This window comes from Chrysoperla carnea, chromosome 1 (assembly GCF_905475395.1).
Source record: "Chrysoperla carnea chromosome 1, inChrCarn1.1, whole genome shotgun sequence".
Taxonomy (NCBI): Eukaryota; Metazoa; Arthropoda; class Insecta; order Neuroptera; family Chrysopidae; genus Chrysoperla; species Chrysoperla carnea.
In genome coordinates this window covers 114,667,642-114,685,523 of record NC_058337.1, presented here as the reverse complement: position 1 = coordinate 114,685,523, position 17,882 = coordinate 114,667,642, and the positions used below count along the sequence as shown (strand labels likewise).

Here is a 17,882-nt window from a genome sequence, read left to right as displayed (position 1 = left end):
ACAAAAATTAAGTAACCTCACGTATCCGAAACAGAAGTTGCCAACGTATGCTTAAACCTTAAAGTTAATCAATCACTCATTTGTCATATTGATTCTTTTACCTTTCAGTTGAAATTTTTAGTCTTGTTAACATCCCAGGAGAATATATGTAGTACGAATAAAAAAACTTCTTAAAGACTCATGACTTAATATGCCACAACCCTGTATATGTTCTATTTGAAAAGACCAAGTTTGTGCATACTTTCAGTTCAAACGGAAATGCCATAAGTTATTTGAAACTGCCATAAAAAACTATACGTGTTTACAAATAAACAAAAAAATTCAACTATTTTTTTGTCAATCGCAAGAAAATAAAAGTTAATGTTCGTACTTTTTTGAATCACACGGTAATAATTTTAATTTCGTCTTTATTATATTAAAAGCTCCCTGTACAGAAAAAGCTTTCGCTACCGCATCACATGTTTAGGTCAATGAACGAACGCTACCATTAAAAATATAGACAAATTTTAGCGACATGAATCGATGGTTTAATATGTAAGTGTGGGTAAGCCAACATCTGCAATATGAGCTTTTATTAATGTTCGATAAGATTAGATACAATCAGTGTAAATCGCTGTTTGTTAACCACGACAAAAATATTTTTGCCATAATTTATAATTTCATCGTTGATTCTGCGTATTACGATTTTTTGAAAAGATGATGAATTCTACATAAAAAGGCGTATCAACGCAGTAAAAATAATGGGTTGTGTTAGAAAAAGGGGTAGAAATTTATGAGACACACAACAGCTCTGAGATTTGTAATATATTGGTTGAAAATTTCCTTAGAGAATTCTTTTCAATTTATTTTAGCCTTAATTTATTTGATAACAATCTGTAAAATAAATAGAAAAAGCTTTTTACAGTAAAAAAGCACAATTCATGGACTTTTTGCCATAAATAAATTTTTGATAAAATTATATTGATCCGAAGCGAGCATGTTCAGTCTTTGAAGATGCTCTGGGCAGACATTAGCTTTAATAAACAATGACTATTTAAAAAAATTCAAAATGGAATGAATCCATAGTTTAAAATTTACCAAAACAAAAAAAGAGATAAAGAAAAAACAAGATTATTTTCTCAAGCCCGGTGAGTACTTCTCCTGCTGTTGTAGTCAAGGTGACCAAGGTCGATGTTTGGTGATCAGACGTTTTTAATGTCACGTGACAGCTGTATGGAGGAGACAAATGTGCTCGTATCATATTAATTTGTAAATGAATAGTTCAACATAAACACATATGAGGGCAGCATTGCTTTGAAAACAAATGAATGTTTATTTGCTTATGATATATACTGCGGCATCTTTTAGAGAACAGAGCAACTATATGTATTAGTCGGTAAGTTAGATTAGTATGTTTTATGTATTATCAACCGAATAACTTTGCATTTTGACATACTTTCAAAAATTGGCGGTAAATATTCATCAATTTTTTGGTATGTACCAATTCGAAAAACTCTTTTTTTGAAAACTGAAAGTACCTTTTACAACAAAAATAATTCAACAAAATTAATGCCTATTTACTGTTAACGGTTTGCGCTATCAAATACCTAAATTTAATCAAAAAAACACTTTATATGCCAGGAATCGAAGCTTATACATTATTTGGAACTTGTACAGCTACTATTTTCAATAGTGTTGTAGTAAGAGAATTGTTTTGCGTTTAGAATTTATTGTTTAAAAACGAAATGCGTTTTTAATCCACAATATGCAAAATTCTAAATATATTACCTAAAATGATAACATAAACACACTTTTGGATTGAAAAACTATGATAGCCGTGTTTATCATCAATAACATTGCATACAAAATATGTCTCATGTGGTTATCAGATGAGTGCTGATCGCCCTTATACCGGCTCGTAGACCATTAGTTTTTGGGTAAGAGAAAACAATTTTCAAGATTCCCAGTTTTTCTAAAAATAGCTTGATAACAGAACTTGAAATTTTCTAAATGTGTTTTTGGACTATATCTAAGCGAACAGTTAGCATTTTTAAATAAATGTTAAAAACATAGATTTTTTTACTCAGTTCGGTATTTGTAATACGTATTTTCAAAAATCTAGTGAAAAAATATTCAAATTTTAGAAAAGAGTCAGAAAAAAAACAAGCGTTTTTTCATTCGGTCAACGTTCCAATTACACTTTTAGGTTGTAGTAATAAACAATTTTTTTATTCACGTATTTTTTTTCTTTTTCAAATTTTTCATGAAACGCTTTTAAATTTTGAGCTACAAAAACGCTCAGAATATTTCTTAGAACTATTTTTCTGTACGACATACATTTTTTTTTATGAATCATGTACAGAATCTAATCTAATCTAATCTATACAAAACTCTGTACTCATTTATTCAGTAAATGGATAAAATATGTATTGTAATCTTTTGATATTGAAAACTTTGAGCACCAGATGATATAAATAGTGCATTGTTATCTTTTGTAATGTTTACTTACACCAGAGAACACTAGGCGTTACAAAACGATTAATTAAAAAAAAAAAAAAAATTGCTTACCTTTTCGTATTAACAAACTGGTAACTCTTCGTAACGCTTCACGTGGTGATCTTTGATAAAACTTTGGTGTTAAATTTGGTGGTAACGTCAAAGGTTTCTTTGAATTACAGTCCCATGGATTTGAACCTAAATGACCTGGTGCCAATCGATCCAAGTGTTCAATTGAGGCAGGTCGTGTATGTTGCCTATGTCGTGGGTACCATCCCCGTCCAGGACCACCAGCTAAACGTAATAGCTCAGCACCAACCATTGCTTGTTCTAAACCCGTACTTGAAGCACCAGTGCGTCGATATGCCGCACTTGAGCCAATCGTATTTAGTGTACCCATTGTACTACTTTGTCGTGGAGCTGTACGGCTTGACGAGCCTAACGTAGTTGGTACTTCAGGTGCCCGACGATGGGGTGTTCGAGGAATATCACATCCTCGTGCAAAAATTGGGGTTTCTGGTAACGAACATGACGTTTGCATATGATGTTGGGTTGACGAACTGGACTCGCTTGGACTTTGTGACGCGCGTTTAAGAAATGTTCGACGTCGAGTTGTACCTGGTAATAAATCTGTCGGTAGCGTTCGACGTTCAGTTGGGGTTGTAGTTTGCCTACTGGAATAATTATTTCGATAGCCACGGCTGAATTCTGCATCCATTGAACGTGTTTTTAAGCTATTCGTCGTATCGGTACTGCCTCCACGGTGTGGAGGAACTGCGGGTGGTGAGTCACCTGTATGTATAGGTAATGTATCAGCACGTTTAGGATTTGCAATCTCTTGATATTCATCATCATCTTCTTCAACAGGGGATGGAGGTAATGGGGGGAATTCGTGTTGCAAAATTTCAACGCGTACTGGAAAATCAACTGAATTTGAATTCGTTAACCCTGGTTCATCATCTTCCAAGCTAGGATTATGTGATAATAACATTTCTTTTGCACTTTCTGATTTTTGTATCCCATTTCGTTTTGATTTTGGCGTTCCTCCATCATCTTCATTTCGGTTTTTACGATTTTTTCGATCTAAATTCGGGATTTCCATGTGAGCTTTATGTGATTTTAAATTCAGCTGTAACGTATCCTTATAATTACGATCTTCTAATCGTAATTTAGAAACATCTAAATCCTGTCGTTCTAAAAGTGCGCTGATATTCTCTTCGACTTTCCGTAGTGGTGACATACTATTCTGTTGTCGTGGACTTTCTATGTCCTCTTCTTCTTCAACAGTTACAGTTAATTCTCGACGTGGAGTAAATTCATCGACAGTTAGCGTGGGTAACGAAACAACTCGAACTAAATTTGGTGGTATAATTTGATGATGATTATAAATTGGTCCAGAAATATCCTCGTCATCATCTTCAGGACCACTCGGGGTATATGAGGTCCTTTCGATGCCACCTTCTTTCATTAGCGATTTAATATTATCAAAGGTTGTGCTATGTTTTTGTGTTCGGGATTGATTTGGTGTACATGATCGAGTTATATAATTAGGATCACTTGATCGCCGCGATGAACTGTGTGACTGTGACAAATGTTGCTGAAAACTTGATGAATCTCGTGACGACATATTTAAATCCAAACTATATCGAGATTTTGGTGAATTTAATTCATGACTCTGTCTTGATGTTGGTGTACTTAAATCAATACTTACTCGGGAATTCGGTGTAATTAGTTCCCGGCTAAATAATATTGAACTATTATTCCAATCTGTACTATAACGAGAGTGTGGTATACTTAAATCTGAACTCAGTCTTGAGTTTAATGATAAATTTGAATTTGTTGACATTTGACAACTATTATTGAGATTTTGTAATAGCGGTTTCCGTTCTTTGTTACGCCCGCGACGTATGACATAAGTTCCACTGTTATTGCTAAAATCTGATGAATGGACATCGTCGGGTAAAATTACTGGATCATCTGAATCAGAAAACGGTGAAATAATCTCATCTTCAGTACTGCATGGTGGAGGATCAGGCCAATCTAAATCCAAATCTCGTAAACACCGATTTGGTATTGAGCTTGTACTAGAATGTGATAATTGGTCACCATTTGACTTTCTTCGGCGACGACGGACAACTTTTGTACTTCCTGGGGTAAGTAATGGATCGTCAACACACTCGTCATCACCGATTGAAACTTCCCAGGCGATACTGCTTCGCTTTGAACACGGTTGTGGTGGTGGAGGGGGTAATTGTTCTTCTAATGAATCATCAGAGAAATGTTCGGCATCGTTATCATTATTTAATGGACGTAAATTGTTATCGAGATTATCTGGTGCTGATAGATTCTCGTTGCTTGATTGTATATTATGTCGGCGACATACTTCACGATGACGTTCAGATGCTCCAGGCACTGTACGTGGTGGTACCCATCGTGGAATGTTTAATGGACTTACTATGTGGGCAACTGGATTGTTACGTGAATCATATGGTAGACTTGCATAACGTTGTCCCATTTTTTTTGGATTGATTTGATGTAAGTGAAAACCTTCAGAGTTGGATCTATCCCAACCGTATGGACGTTGATGGCGTGTTTGTGGCTAAAAAAATAAAACATACGAATTAGAAAAACACAATTGGTACTTAAAGGATTTTTCATTTGGGCTAAAGATTACGATAAATGATAGGATTTCTGGATTAAAAGGTCTATATTTTGGATATTTTATAGCTTACGACCTTACAGTAAAAAGTCCACATCTACACAAGACTCGAACATGGGCAGATGGACTCAAAAATGTATGGTATTTTTCTTTATAGAACCGGAAATACAATTAACAATTAAAGCAAGCCAAATCGGGTTCCCGAATATACAGTAGGTGTACCTCGAGAGAGTTACTTTGCCACCTTTTTATCGAAATAAATTTCAATTTTTTATCCAATTTCCTAGATCAGTTTTTTGTATTTTTAAAATACGTATTTTCGACTACCAAGTACCGCCACCGCGCAGTCCGCCACCAAATTAGCAAAGAGTAACATTCACTAGCTAATTCTTACTGATGATGACTACTTGGTAGTCGAAAACACGTATTTTAAAAATACAAAAAACTGATCTAGGAAATTGGGGCAAAAATCGAAATTTATTTCGACATATCCTAGAGTTCTCATTTATTATCTTCGATAATATTTACACCTTTTTATCATTTTTTCATAATGTGTGTTTACGAACCGAAGGGGGAGGTATGCAGCATTCCTCCTTAGGTATGTATTTAAAAAATGGTTTATACCCCAAATTTATCCATTTTTGAGTCTGGTGTCTATTTCTGACCAGCAGCTCATAAGCTATATCACATTAAAATTTAGACCTTATTTTGAGATCTATTTTGTGCAGGGCCTATAAAACTGGAGAGGAGGAAGTAGTTTAGAATTAAGGACTTTGATCAAATGTAGTTTTATTACTTACCAGTGTTGTTTGGGTAGCTGCTGTTATGGCAGGATCATCACCATTAACCATACATTCCACATTATTATATTTGTGGAATTGGCTTAATGGACTTGTTAAAATTTCTGTGCGTGTTTTATTATTATTTTTTCTTCGGCCTACACTTCGTTTTGCTGAATTTCCCGGTGAAACCCTAAAACAAAAAAATGTATTTTAATATAAAATGTAATTTATATAATATTACGAAGTTCTTGAATGCATGGGTAGAAAGGATTGGGGCAAAAAAAAGTGGGTATGATTTACGAAAAGTTTGGTCATATAGTGAGCTTGCTAAAAGTTAGTTGGATGATTCTGAAGTGTTGTCCGCGTGATTGTTTTAATTACGTGTAATCAATTATATTTGTGAGTGTAAGGAAAAAACGATTATTATTAAACCAATATAATTCTGATTTTATTAGGTTTTTTGCTAGACATGGAACACTTGTAGACGACGATAATAGCATCATCGTTGCGACGTTTCTTCATTTGAAGAAATAAATTGAAAGAAAAAATTAACTGTTAGTTAAGAGAGAAATAAATACACACAGAGAAATTGGACAATGGATAGAAATAGATAGATAGTCTAGATGGAAGTTTTATGTTCCTAATTTTTAGAAACCTATATTTTTATTCCCAAAACAAAAATAACCAAAAGTAATTTATCATAAAGATGAAATGCTTTGAGACAGGATAATATTAGTTTGTTTATTTCGATACTTGTGTAGGTAACAGTAGTAAAAAAAAAAAACTGTTAGTGGAGGAAACATGGGCGCATTCGTAACAAAGTTTGTTGAATAAAATTTTTCTATTGGTTCTTTTACAATTTTCTTGACAATGTGTTGGTTTTACCAATACTGCCTTCCGGGGAGTGCATAAATTAAGCCAAGATGTAGCGGAAGGTGTTGCATATATCTTCTTTTGGATCGAAAGATAGTAACAGGCTTCAATACCTTATGCCAGACTCGTAGGGGTTGAGTCAAAGTATTTCAGACTAAAATGAGAGATAATTTGCAAGTGAACTCCATGGATGACATATCAAAAAATTCGTTTACTATTTTTCAGGTTCCTAATTCCACTTGGATCATTCGCAGATCCATGTCAATACTACTTTTAACTGCAAAAAACTTCTAGAAAGCTTTTAACGCTATTATTTCCCATTTTTAGGATGCTTTTTTAAAATTCATAAAATAAAGGACATAGCTGACAAACTCGTACTGTTGTGTTTTGACAAATATGAAACAAATTTTTTAACTTTTAAGCCACCCTGAATCATAAAATTCTTCCTCATTTCCTCATTTCTAGTCAAAAGCGATACAGTATTTAGGAAAAACAAAAGGAAAAAAATAGGAATCCTTGGTCTGTAATCGTTTTAAGGTTTATTTACGCACGCTGGTCATCATAAAGTAGTCAAGAATGAAATAGAGTGAGCGTATGATAACACTGTATCTACCTAATTTGCTCAAATTTTAGAGATTTCTGCTTTAAACTTCGTATTGTTTAGGGTAAGCAAATATGATTCTTGAGACTATGTGCAAGGGGTTGTACACACCAACAAAAGCGTGCAAGATTTTCAAATTTGTCACTGACTTGGCAAGATTAATCAAGTGAAAAATTTAATCCGAAAAATTTTCGTTAAGTGTGCGCTCATGCCTCAAAGTAAAAAAAAAAAAAAAAAAAAAAATTATTGTCAAAAAACGAAATAAAATACCAAACTAATACGAGCATGTATGTAGTACCAGCTATACCTTCTCTGATCTTCTATCATATTTCGTGACGTCTATAAGTTTGTAAGATTATGCTAGTGTGTTTGTCTATCCTATCATCTACCGTAGTCAAACAAGAAGAACTGATACAGTTTTATCATCTAACACAATCCCGGAGTTTTCACCGTCTAGACGTAGGAAAATAAAAGGGGAAACACGAACGAACTAACAAGATTGACATATTTTAGAAAAGATATTTTGTTTGTATAAAGAATTTGCTTGGAGGGTTGATCAGCCGTTTAATGAAAAAACAGTTTAACATACCTTTAGAATATGTTTGCTTTTAGAAGTAATTTTAAGGAAAATATTTCATCTAGGTATTCATTTAAGGTTATACGGCCACTAGAACAATGTATCATCAAAAATTTGAATTTTTAATAAGCTATATTATTTAATGGTGTGATGGCAAAAAATTTAATTTTTTGAGAGTAATTTGACGTAAAGATCTGACCGGGGGTATGTGGCAAATCATAAAATGGGTTATGGATTCATGGGACTAATCTCATAGACATCTCGATTCAAGAATTTCTCTGGAATGTTACCCATAGTGTACAATTTTAGTCCGTAGGTCATAGAAGAATTCCCCACTTTTATAATTTTGTTAAGATTTCCCTTATTTTTAGGATGAATAAGTTGAGTTGTGTTGGTTTTTATACCATTTATATAAGAAATATATCAGCGTATATTAAGTTTAGTTCCAAGTTTGTAACACTTAAAAATATTGATGGTACGAGCAGCAAAATTTACGTACACAATTTGGATAATGATAATTAAAGATTGACGAATAGGGTAAAAAATTTAATCAGGATCTTTTTAATGACTTTTAGCATCGTGTGACGGAAGCTTTAGAAAAGTAATTTTTTCCGCTGACATCTAATTATAATTTATAGTAAAATAGGGGTTGAAAAATCAAGTAAGGGTGAACTAATTAGTGTTAATATAAATCACAAAAAAATGTTAATAAAAAAACTTTATCTAGAGGACAGTCAGTGTCTTGAAACACCAGACGACAACACAGATCAATGTGAATACCCTGGTGATACACAATGCATAACATCTTCCAAAAGAAAGTTCATCGTACATACATTATAATAGAGATGGCATCACAGATATACATACCGTGGCAAAAGTGTCGCAATGAGTCGTTCCGCCTCTTCAGGAGGTGGTGGAAAATCCATTTCAACTGTCGTTGTTGTCTGTTGTTGTATATTCGATGGTATTATAATATTACTACTATCAATGTTTGTGTTGTTGGTCCCATCGGAGGATGGTATTACTTCTTGATGTTGTGCCGCTGCCGCTTGCATGATTACTTCACTAACAGGATTAAACGTTAATGCAAATTTCGCTTTACGTCCATTCATACTCATGTACCCATCGTCTTCGGATTGATGTCCACCTAACGATGGACTATCATCTTCTGGCGTAGATGAGACATTCCCAACACCTGTAGTATTCCCTGGGTCAATGTCACGTTTTGTTATGACAACACCCTTAGTACCTCCAGTATTTGTCTGTTGTGTTTCATCTACATCTCCATTACTCCCACTACCTTCTGTTGAAGATGTTACAACTGTTGTTGTACCCCCACTTAATAATGCTTGTTGTTGTAACATTTGATTTGCATTCTCTATATCATCGAATTCGGATAATACTCTGTCAAGTAATTCTAGTGAGCGTTGTACATCATCGCCACCTCTGTAATTAAGAAAATAACTAATTTTAGTTTCTGAAATATTCTAAATAGGGAAAATTTGAATATCGTTTGTTCAAAGAGCTTTTGATTTGAATAACAAAGCATATAGTGAATGTACACTTTGAAGTAGAAACGTATATATTGCGGTTTTGTTTCTGCTTTTTTGGGGAAAACTTGTTTACGTAATATACATAGAAGGGGATTATTTTAAATAGACAAGGGTTACCTTTTTTAAATAGCCTCTGATGATTTTTGTCAGTTTTTTGTAAACTGAATTATGATGTAATAATAATTTTAGCTCATGCTTTTTAAGCTCAGCCTGCTTTATTATTAATACGATATTTGAATTTAAGAAATTACAGTAATTACTTGTGTAATTGCATATTATTACTAATTACATATAGTAAAATGGTAAATTACTAATTGCTCAATAAATATGTTAAATTGCATGGCTTCTTACGTAATAATTTATGGTACATAATAATTTATAAAAAATATTTTTATGATGCTTACATTGGAAAATTCCAATAGATTAAAAATCGTTACATCAGGCATCGAACTATGAATAGGACGTCCCTAAAAGATTTTTACAACGCTAAAAAATCTAAAATGGCATTTTGGAAATCATTTTCAAAATCCTTACATTTATTCTCCAATGAAAGAAAATGTAGGTAATCTTCCTAAAACGCGGTTCTCTCATGGATAATCTTAAATTTTAGAAAAAATTTTTATTCCATTTGTTTCAAACATCCGTTAAGGTAGTACGAGCGCCAACGCAAGTTTAGACTTGTGGTTGAAAATATTTATACCTTACTTTCAACTTTGATGATGAATTTTGTTATAACTTCATGAATGTAGACGAAAAATAAGAATACATTTTTCGATACCTGCCTTGGTTTTAAAGTAATTAAACAAAATTTAAAATAATGGGTTAAGGCTGCTTCTGGTATAGGCATAGTATGTTATCATACGACTATTAACCAAAATTTTTTTCGATTTAAAACAATTTAAGATAATATTATTGTATGTAACTAAAATTTAGAGTCTAAATGGACAATGATTTGTGTGGCTTCTTTGGTGCCACATAGCCCTCAAATAGAGTAGTTTTGTACAAAGGTCCCGTTAGCTAAAACAAATTATTTTGAGCAGCACTTGGAAGCACATGATAAAAATTTCCAAACCACTTTGTATATCATAAAAGAATATTAAAAATTATCGTATGAATCTGGTAGTAAATTTTAATATAAGCAAATTGAGTCCAACCTTATATCTATAAAAAAATTGATAAGAATATTGCTAATATTTGTACAAAATACTAAAATTGAACAATATAGTTGAAAAAAAAAACTCTCATGCAACAGAATTCCATTACTAAAGTCATCCCCCTTGTAAGATGCTTCTTGTAGAAACTTTTTGTTTATCATGTTTTTGAACATATTAAATGTGCACACTAAAGGGCGATTAAGGGGCTGAAGAGTTGACACAACTAAAAAGCAATTTTTTGACACGAATTCAACTTACGTACCGATTTTGCTCTGTCTAGCATAATTTCGAGGCGCTTAGCCTTAAAAGTTGCGAAAATGAATGATATTTTGACATTCAAAGGGGGGAGGGATCCTGGAAAATTGTCATCCCGAAAAGTCTTTTTTTTATATTAACTCAACCTGCTTACGGATTACCCATATTTTAGCTTTTGAAGGGGCAGTACAGATGCGCAAAACCTAAAAATGTTTTTCTTTGGATATCCCTTTCAAATTGGTGAAATCAACCCTCGCATAAACAATATCTATTTGTCTAGTATACAAATGCATACCGAATTTCAACTTACTTTCACTAAAAGAGGCCGCAATATCCCATAAATCGTGTTCTAGGGGTTATAAAAGCACTTAGTAACACGCTCTCACTACTTCCTATCAACCTTCGTTAAAGTGCATATAATATAATATATAAGTGGATGTAAAATCTGATAAAACACGAAATATTTCAATCGAAAATTAAAAATTTTCGATATTATAAGCAGATTTGAACAACCTAAATTCGAAATTTCAACATTCTATAACTAGACTTATGGTTTTTGAGTCATCCAAATTCTGTACATATGTACGTATAGACTTCACGTCAGAATTAATCAAAATAAATTCAGAGTAGAGATGCGACTGAAGTTTTGTTTTTAATCGAGTGATTCGGGTTCGAATGAAAACGAATTTTACCCGAGTCATTCACAATTTTTGCTATGAATTCCCAGTAGAAATATTGTGAAGTTTCTTCTCGTTATTCTTGATATTAGATATTGAATTTGCAGTAATTCCCTTCTTACTAAAAATTTCTTCCGATTACTTTCTTCTTAAAATTGCTGCATTTAGGAATTGTTCGAAAAAAACCTGAAAAATGTCAAATCTTGCTCAAGTTGCAGGGAAGTGTAACTAGTTAGTTCGAGGGACTGAAAAACTCGAGCACGATTCAAGTCACGCAATAAACTTACTCGAGTCGCATCACTAATTCGAAGATTCTTATTATGAGAACATTCACTGAGAACTTAACATCGAATTTATTTCAATACTTCCCGTACTTCGTACAGGGAAGTCAAAAATTGCTATGTAAGGAAAAAAAACCACTTAAAAAGTATTCATGTACAGATAGAAATAAATAAACAACTCTACTAAAATTTAATGTTAGTTCTTCTTATACTTTCGAACTATAAGATGAAGAAGAAGAAGCTTTCTTTGAAGTAGTAGTATATATGATCATACTCCTAAAAACTACTATCAAATGAACGTTAATAGTTTATACTTTAGGAGAGTTTTAACTTGCAACCATCTAACACTGAATTACAGTGCTATAACAATAAATTTTAAGATGATTTTCAGTTTTGTGTTGCAGACCTCAATGCTATATCTAGATATATATACTTATATATTAACACAATTTAATAATATGTGTGTTTATTTAAGTACTATTGAGAACATTACATTTTATGAGCAAATTTACACGTCATACTGAAAATTTTAAGTAATGGTAATAAAATAAATTTTATACTTGTAGTCGTGTTAGCATAGCTGGAAATAATTGACATCTGGTAATTCTATGGTTGGTCGATTAATCGACTTTTTTGACGTGAAAACTTCTTTAGCCGCGTTAATCCATTTTTGATAGAAGTAAAACTTATGGACTCGTCATTTCTGAAGCGACATGTATATAACGTTGAAAATATCGGTTGTTGTCCTTTAATACACTCCTAAGACAAAAGTCTTTAATACAAAGCTCTTGTCCGATCACTGAAGTTAAGCAAAATTTTACACAGTTAGTACATGCATGGGTGACCGCTTTATTATTTTTATTTACCACCCCCCTAATAATTAAAATCAGGCAAAGGCATAGCGAAATGTGGTTTGGCTTAGCTATTGTAATTTCAATTTTCAAATTATTACATACAAACATACTTAGAAGGCAAAAATTGATCTATAGTAGTGAATTTAATTATCTTTTCTTACGTGTTTGTGTCAGAAGATTGCTGATCGCTATTCCGAAGTTAAGAATGTAAAATTTTAAATAGCGAATTTAAAGAAATTACTCTAAAATTGTTTATGCTACTTTCTAGTTTTCAGATTCAAATTGTGTTCAGAGAAGTATTTTTCAAGAAAGAATAAAGTCGATTCGTCAACCAGACAAAAGATGACAAAAAGAATGCTATTTTGATGTAAGTAGGTTTATAAAAATAAACAAATTGTTTGTAATAATATGGTTTCCAAGCAAAAATATCAAATTAAAACTTATGGACAATAAATGGAGGGCCAAAATCAAAGCGACCATTTATTGTGCTCTTTCCGCAGCACACATATTTACCATTTCTCACCAAATGAAATTTGGAAAATTCTACGAAATATATCTATTTCTTTAAAATCTTTTGGAAAACTATCATTATGAAGCATCTCTCTCTCTCTTTGAAAATCAAGGAAGCAATCCAAGCGTAAATTTGGAAATTCTAGCAAATTGAAATAACTCTCCAGTACCTAGCCCATGAGAGTGTCGATGGCGTTAATTTAGAAAATTCAAGCATACGTTTAAAAGTTTATAGCCGCTAATATTTTGACATCCGTTTATTTTCCTAGCATATTTATCTATCGTTTGGGAAAAAAGTATAATTTTTTGTATTTGTTCCAATCAAATATTGCAAATAATTCTGTAACATTATAATAGGTAGTTGATTCTATTAAAAAAACAACGGCGAAAATATCCGTTTCCCTCACACTATCAGCCAGATGGTATATCAAATTTTTATTGTTGTATCAATTCAAATTAAAATATGACATACAATGTTTTTAACGAAATTATCTACCGCATTAGTACAAATGATTGTATGTTGCAAGGACCATGGGCATACTGAGGAGTGCAGGTCAGAGATTTTGTTGGCTAAGTATTCGTTTATACCAAAATATTATTGAATTTATGAAATTTGTACAAACGTTGGTTAACAAAACAAACTTGCTGCACAAAGTCTTTTAACGTTGTTCGGTCAAACACAAAATTTTTGCAACAAAATGTCCAATGTTTTTCGGTATTTCAAAAAGGTTGTGCCAATCGCCTTTTGCTTCATTATTATTTTTCTTCAGTGTTAGGTGCTTAAATGAACATTTTTACTCACTTTTTCGAATTGAGTCATTCATAATAGCCCGGTACATATAACGTAAAATATAACATGCAGTAATGTTAAAATATGATTGAACTATGATGTAGCGTATTAATGGGTAGTTCTATAAACTAACGAATTTTCATCGTTTCAGCTAAAATATAACGAAAAATTTGTTACAAACTAATTTTGTATATAACATACTGTTATTTCACTTATTTTTAGTTAGCCTCTAAAAATAGTTTTGAATTAAAATTACTTTCTTGACGTAGTTTCCACAAAAGGTATCAAATTCTCAGCATCTTGCACTGTCCGTTCTACAAAATCTAGTCGAATGTGTAATGTGATGTATTTAATACGATATTAAGACCATAAATTAAACCAAAACAAAGTTTATTATTTCTTCTTGCCTGGGAAACATATTCATATCTTATTTTCCCAAAAATATATTAAAAGTATTCCTTTCTTAAATTTGTCCCAGGTGTTTCATATCAGGATCAATGTAAAACAAAGGAATATTCAGTATCCTATACAATGACCTATGCTGTCATTCAGCCAAGTAAATAGACTTCACTCGGGGAGCGGAAAGAATTACGTCATAATCAATCGAGGTGTTAGGATCCTGATAAGACATTAACATGCAAAATAAATAAATAATGGAGAAGTTTTTTTTTTATTATTTAAAACTTTTAAAGATCCTTTCAAATTGATACCCTACTATCATTGAGATACTAAGAATTTTCCTGGATCTTGAGAAGTTTATATCAAATATATATCATTTTTTTCTTGCAATGCTGAAACCTGAACAGATTGGAATGCAATTTTTCACACATAAACATTATAATTTGAATTTAAACATAGAAAACTTTATCTCTTCCAGGACTCAATTCTAAAGCCGATGCCTCCTTATTTCTTTTAAATGGTTATTAATCTAAAACTTGAAAATATTTTATCTGCTCCACTTCAGCTAAAAGCCGCTGTATTTTTGATAAAAGACTGAATTTCGCAACTGGAATGTGAAGAAAATTCCACGCGTAAATCGGACTTATTTTCTTTCTTCCTTGTAGAACAACCTTTATATTATTTTGTATTTACTCTTCTAATAAAATTTTTGTTAATTATTCATCCTGATTTATTTACATGTTTTACACAGTAATTGGAAAATATTACACAATGTAATAAACTCATCGTAATGTACAAAATGGTTTAGAAATATGCGGCACTCCTTTTTTGTTGCTTCTGTTACACATTGTAACTTTTGTATATTGGTATCAATCAAAAATATTGTGTTAACAAATACTCTACTTTTTATCATAAATGACATTTTTTAATCATCACAGAAAATAAATAACAGTTTTTGTCCTTTTTCTATACTGTTATCATACACTTTACATAATTCATTCCTATATAAGGATTACCAATACATTGCCCGCTCCTGGGGGATTCATTATGGATACTGTAGTATGATATATACATGCTATATTCAATATGTATACTTTCAAACTTTAGAACATTTATTTATATTCGAGTAAATAAACTGGTTCGGGAGTCAACGTTGAAATCTATTTCGAAAATAATAATAGTTATTTGTTATTCGAAATAGGCGGGGTTTCAAGGATATTTTTTAAGGGCTTCATATTTTTTAATGCCTTTATTTATACCTCTATTAAGAATTTACATGATTATTTAAAATTTAAAAGTAAGAAGAGTTATTATGGACATTCTTATGTATAAAACAAAGAGGGATTGTATTTGTGTATACATGACAAGCATGAACATGAAGTTGTACACATGCAATACTAATCACACACAGTAACACATAACGATAGCATACCATAACACACAGTATTCATTTCGTCTTTTAACGAATTTTTATACAAAATTTCAGCTCCTCTTTCACCATCTTAGGAGTCAAATTTCCAAAAATTTGTACTTATTGAGTGCGTATATTACGAAATGAGTAACTAGTTGCTAAATTTCAAGTCAGTCGGGTGTATAGTTTTAGAGATCTCGTTGTGAGTCTGTCAGTGAGTGGTATTTTGCTTTTATATGATTATAACCAGTTAATTGTAAGTTATTTTCTCTGACTGGCCTTCCAAGAATCCACTCTAATATTCAACGTCAAATCGTTTTATTTTTATCTATAACTAGCGTGATACCCGCCTTCTCACTTCACTGGGTATTCTGTAAAAGAATGTTTATGCAAAATTTGAAGTAGATTGGACCAAAGAATCACGTTGTCCCGTACAAATTTGCTGCAGTTTTCCACTTTCTTAGGAGTAGAACTTTTAGAAAAAGTCCTTCTTATCGGATATCTATGTCATACAAAGAACACTCCTTGTAAGTTTCAGGTCCCTACGATCAGCGGTTTAGGCTGTGTGTTGATCCATCAGTTAGTAATTCAGGACAAAGCATTTCATTTTTATCTATGAGTCGATCCTGACTGGAGATTAAAAAATTACTGGCTATTGTTTTTTTTAGCATTACAAAATGATGATTCAACGTAATATAAATATCATTGAAAAATTAATCATTGACTCTTGGAGTAAAGATGAATAATTTTTATGCTGATGTAGATATGCAATAAATCATTATATTATTTAGATTAACAACAATAATTGTCAACTAAAACTCGTAGCTCGTAACTGTTAAGTGGAGGTAATTGATTTAAGTTTTTATATATTTTCTATTAGAACTATATTAATTAATTAGTAATCTAATAAATTACTAATAAGAGTATCTTTTAATTAGTAATCATATTTCCTATAATTGCTCTTTTAATGAATGATACTTGACAATAAAATGATTTGTATATCCTCTATACAAGGTGATTCAAGTTATAACATCAAGTCTTCATCAAATGGAAGTTTTAAAATTGGAAATTAGTAAAAAACCATAAAATATTTAAGAAACAATAATAGAATAAATAATCATAAAACGAACGAATGAGTGAAGAATAAATGAGTAATATTTTCTAAGCTGTTTACTCACAATTTTATATTTTTAAAATATAAATTTAATATTTCATATTTAATTGCAAGAAATAATTATATAATTTTATTTATAAATGACCTCATTTAAAAAAACGTGAAAAAAAAGATCACATAATATTTTTTAATTGGGTTGTTCTTTAAAAACATTTCTTATTAAATATGTTTTATTTTTTTATTTACTTTAATTAACTTTTAAAATTATAAAACGTGAGACATCTTTTTATGGTATCAACTTTTATCGTCATGAAATTATACCAGATTTTTACCAATTATGCCAAACAATTAAGCTTAGTAAACACGTGAACAACACACTTAAAACTACGGACAGACACGAAGGCGAACACCAAATAACAACTAAAATAGGCAAGTATCAAATGGGTATTTAACATCGACATCGCATTATAAAAGGTATCTCATAATGATTTTAAATACTTTGATATACTGCTTGGTACTAACAGCTATTTTCGTTATTTGGTGTTTAGCTTTGTGTGTCGCCGTTGAAAAAAGATGTCAATGCGTCATTGGCTAGTTACCCGAAAATCGTTTAAAAATTACTCGATTTTATCTAAAAACCAATACAACTGTTTTTTAAAGAAAATCAAAAAACAAAATTGATGAGTCAAGAGCCATATTTTTGTGCTTTTGAAAACAGATGCATTAAAAATGATAAAAAATGTATGCACATCTGTAAAAATACAAGCATATATGTAAATAATTCACGAAATTAAAAAAAAAGTACTTAATTTTACCCGGCAATATTGAATTACCCGTTAAAATACCCCGCAGTACTAAAATGAACCGATAAATGGGTAAATACTCGGGCATTTGCAACATACTGCTGTATTTTAAGA

At 31.6% G+C, this 17,882-nt stretch overlaps 1 protein-coding gene across 3 annotated transcripts in view; it reads right to left on the bottom strand.

Annotated features, from left to right (window-relative positions):
* Positions 1 to 17,882, bottom strand: part of LOC123290811 — a 471,033-nt gene that overhangs the window by 29,224 nt on the left and 423,927 nt on the right. For all 3 annotated transcript variants that reach the window (XM_044871142.1, XM_044871141.1, XM_044871144.1), the window contains 3 exons: positions 8,835 to 9,413; positions 5,935 to 6,106; positions 2,548 to 5,074 (listed from right to left, as the gene is read on the bottom strand). In XM_044871142.1, coding sequence (XP_044727077.1) covers positions 2,548 to 5,074; positions 5,935 to 6,106; positions 8,835 to 9,413 — 3,278 coding nt within the window. The remainder of the gene's footprint in view (positions 1 to 2,547; positions 5,075 to 5,934; positions 6,107 to 8,834; positions 9,414 to 17,882) is intronic.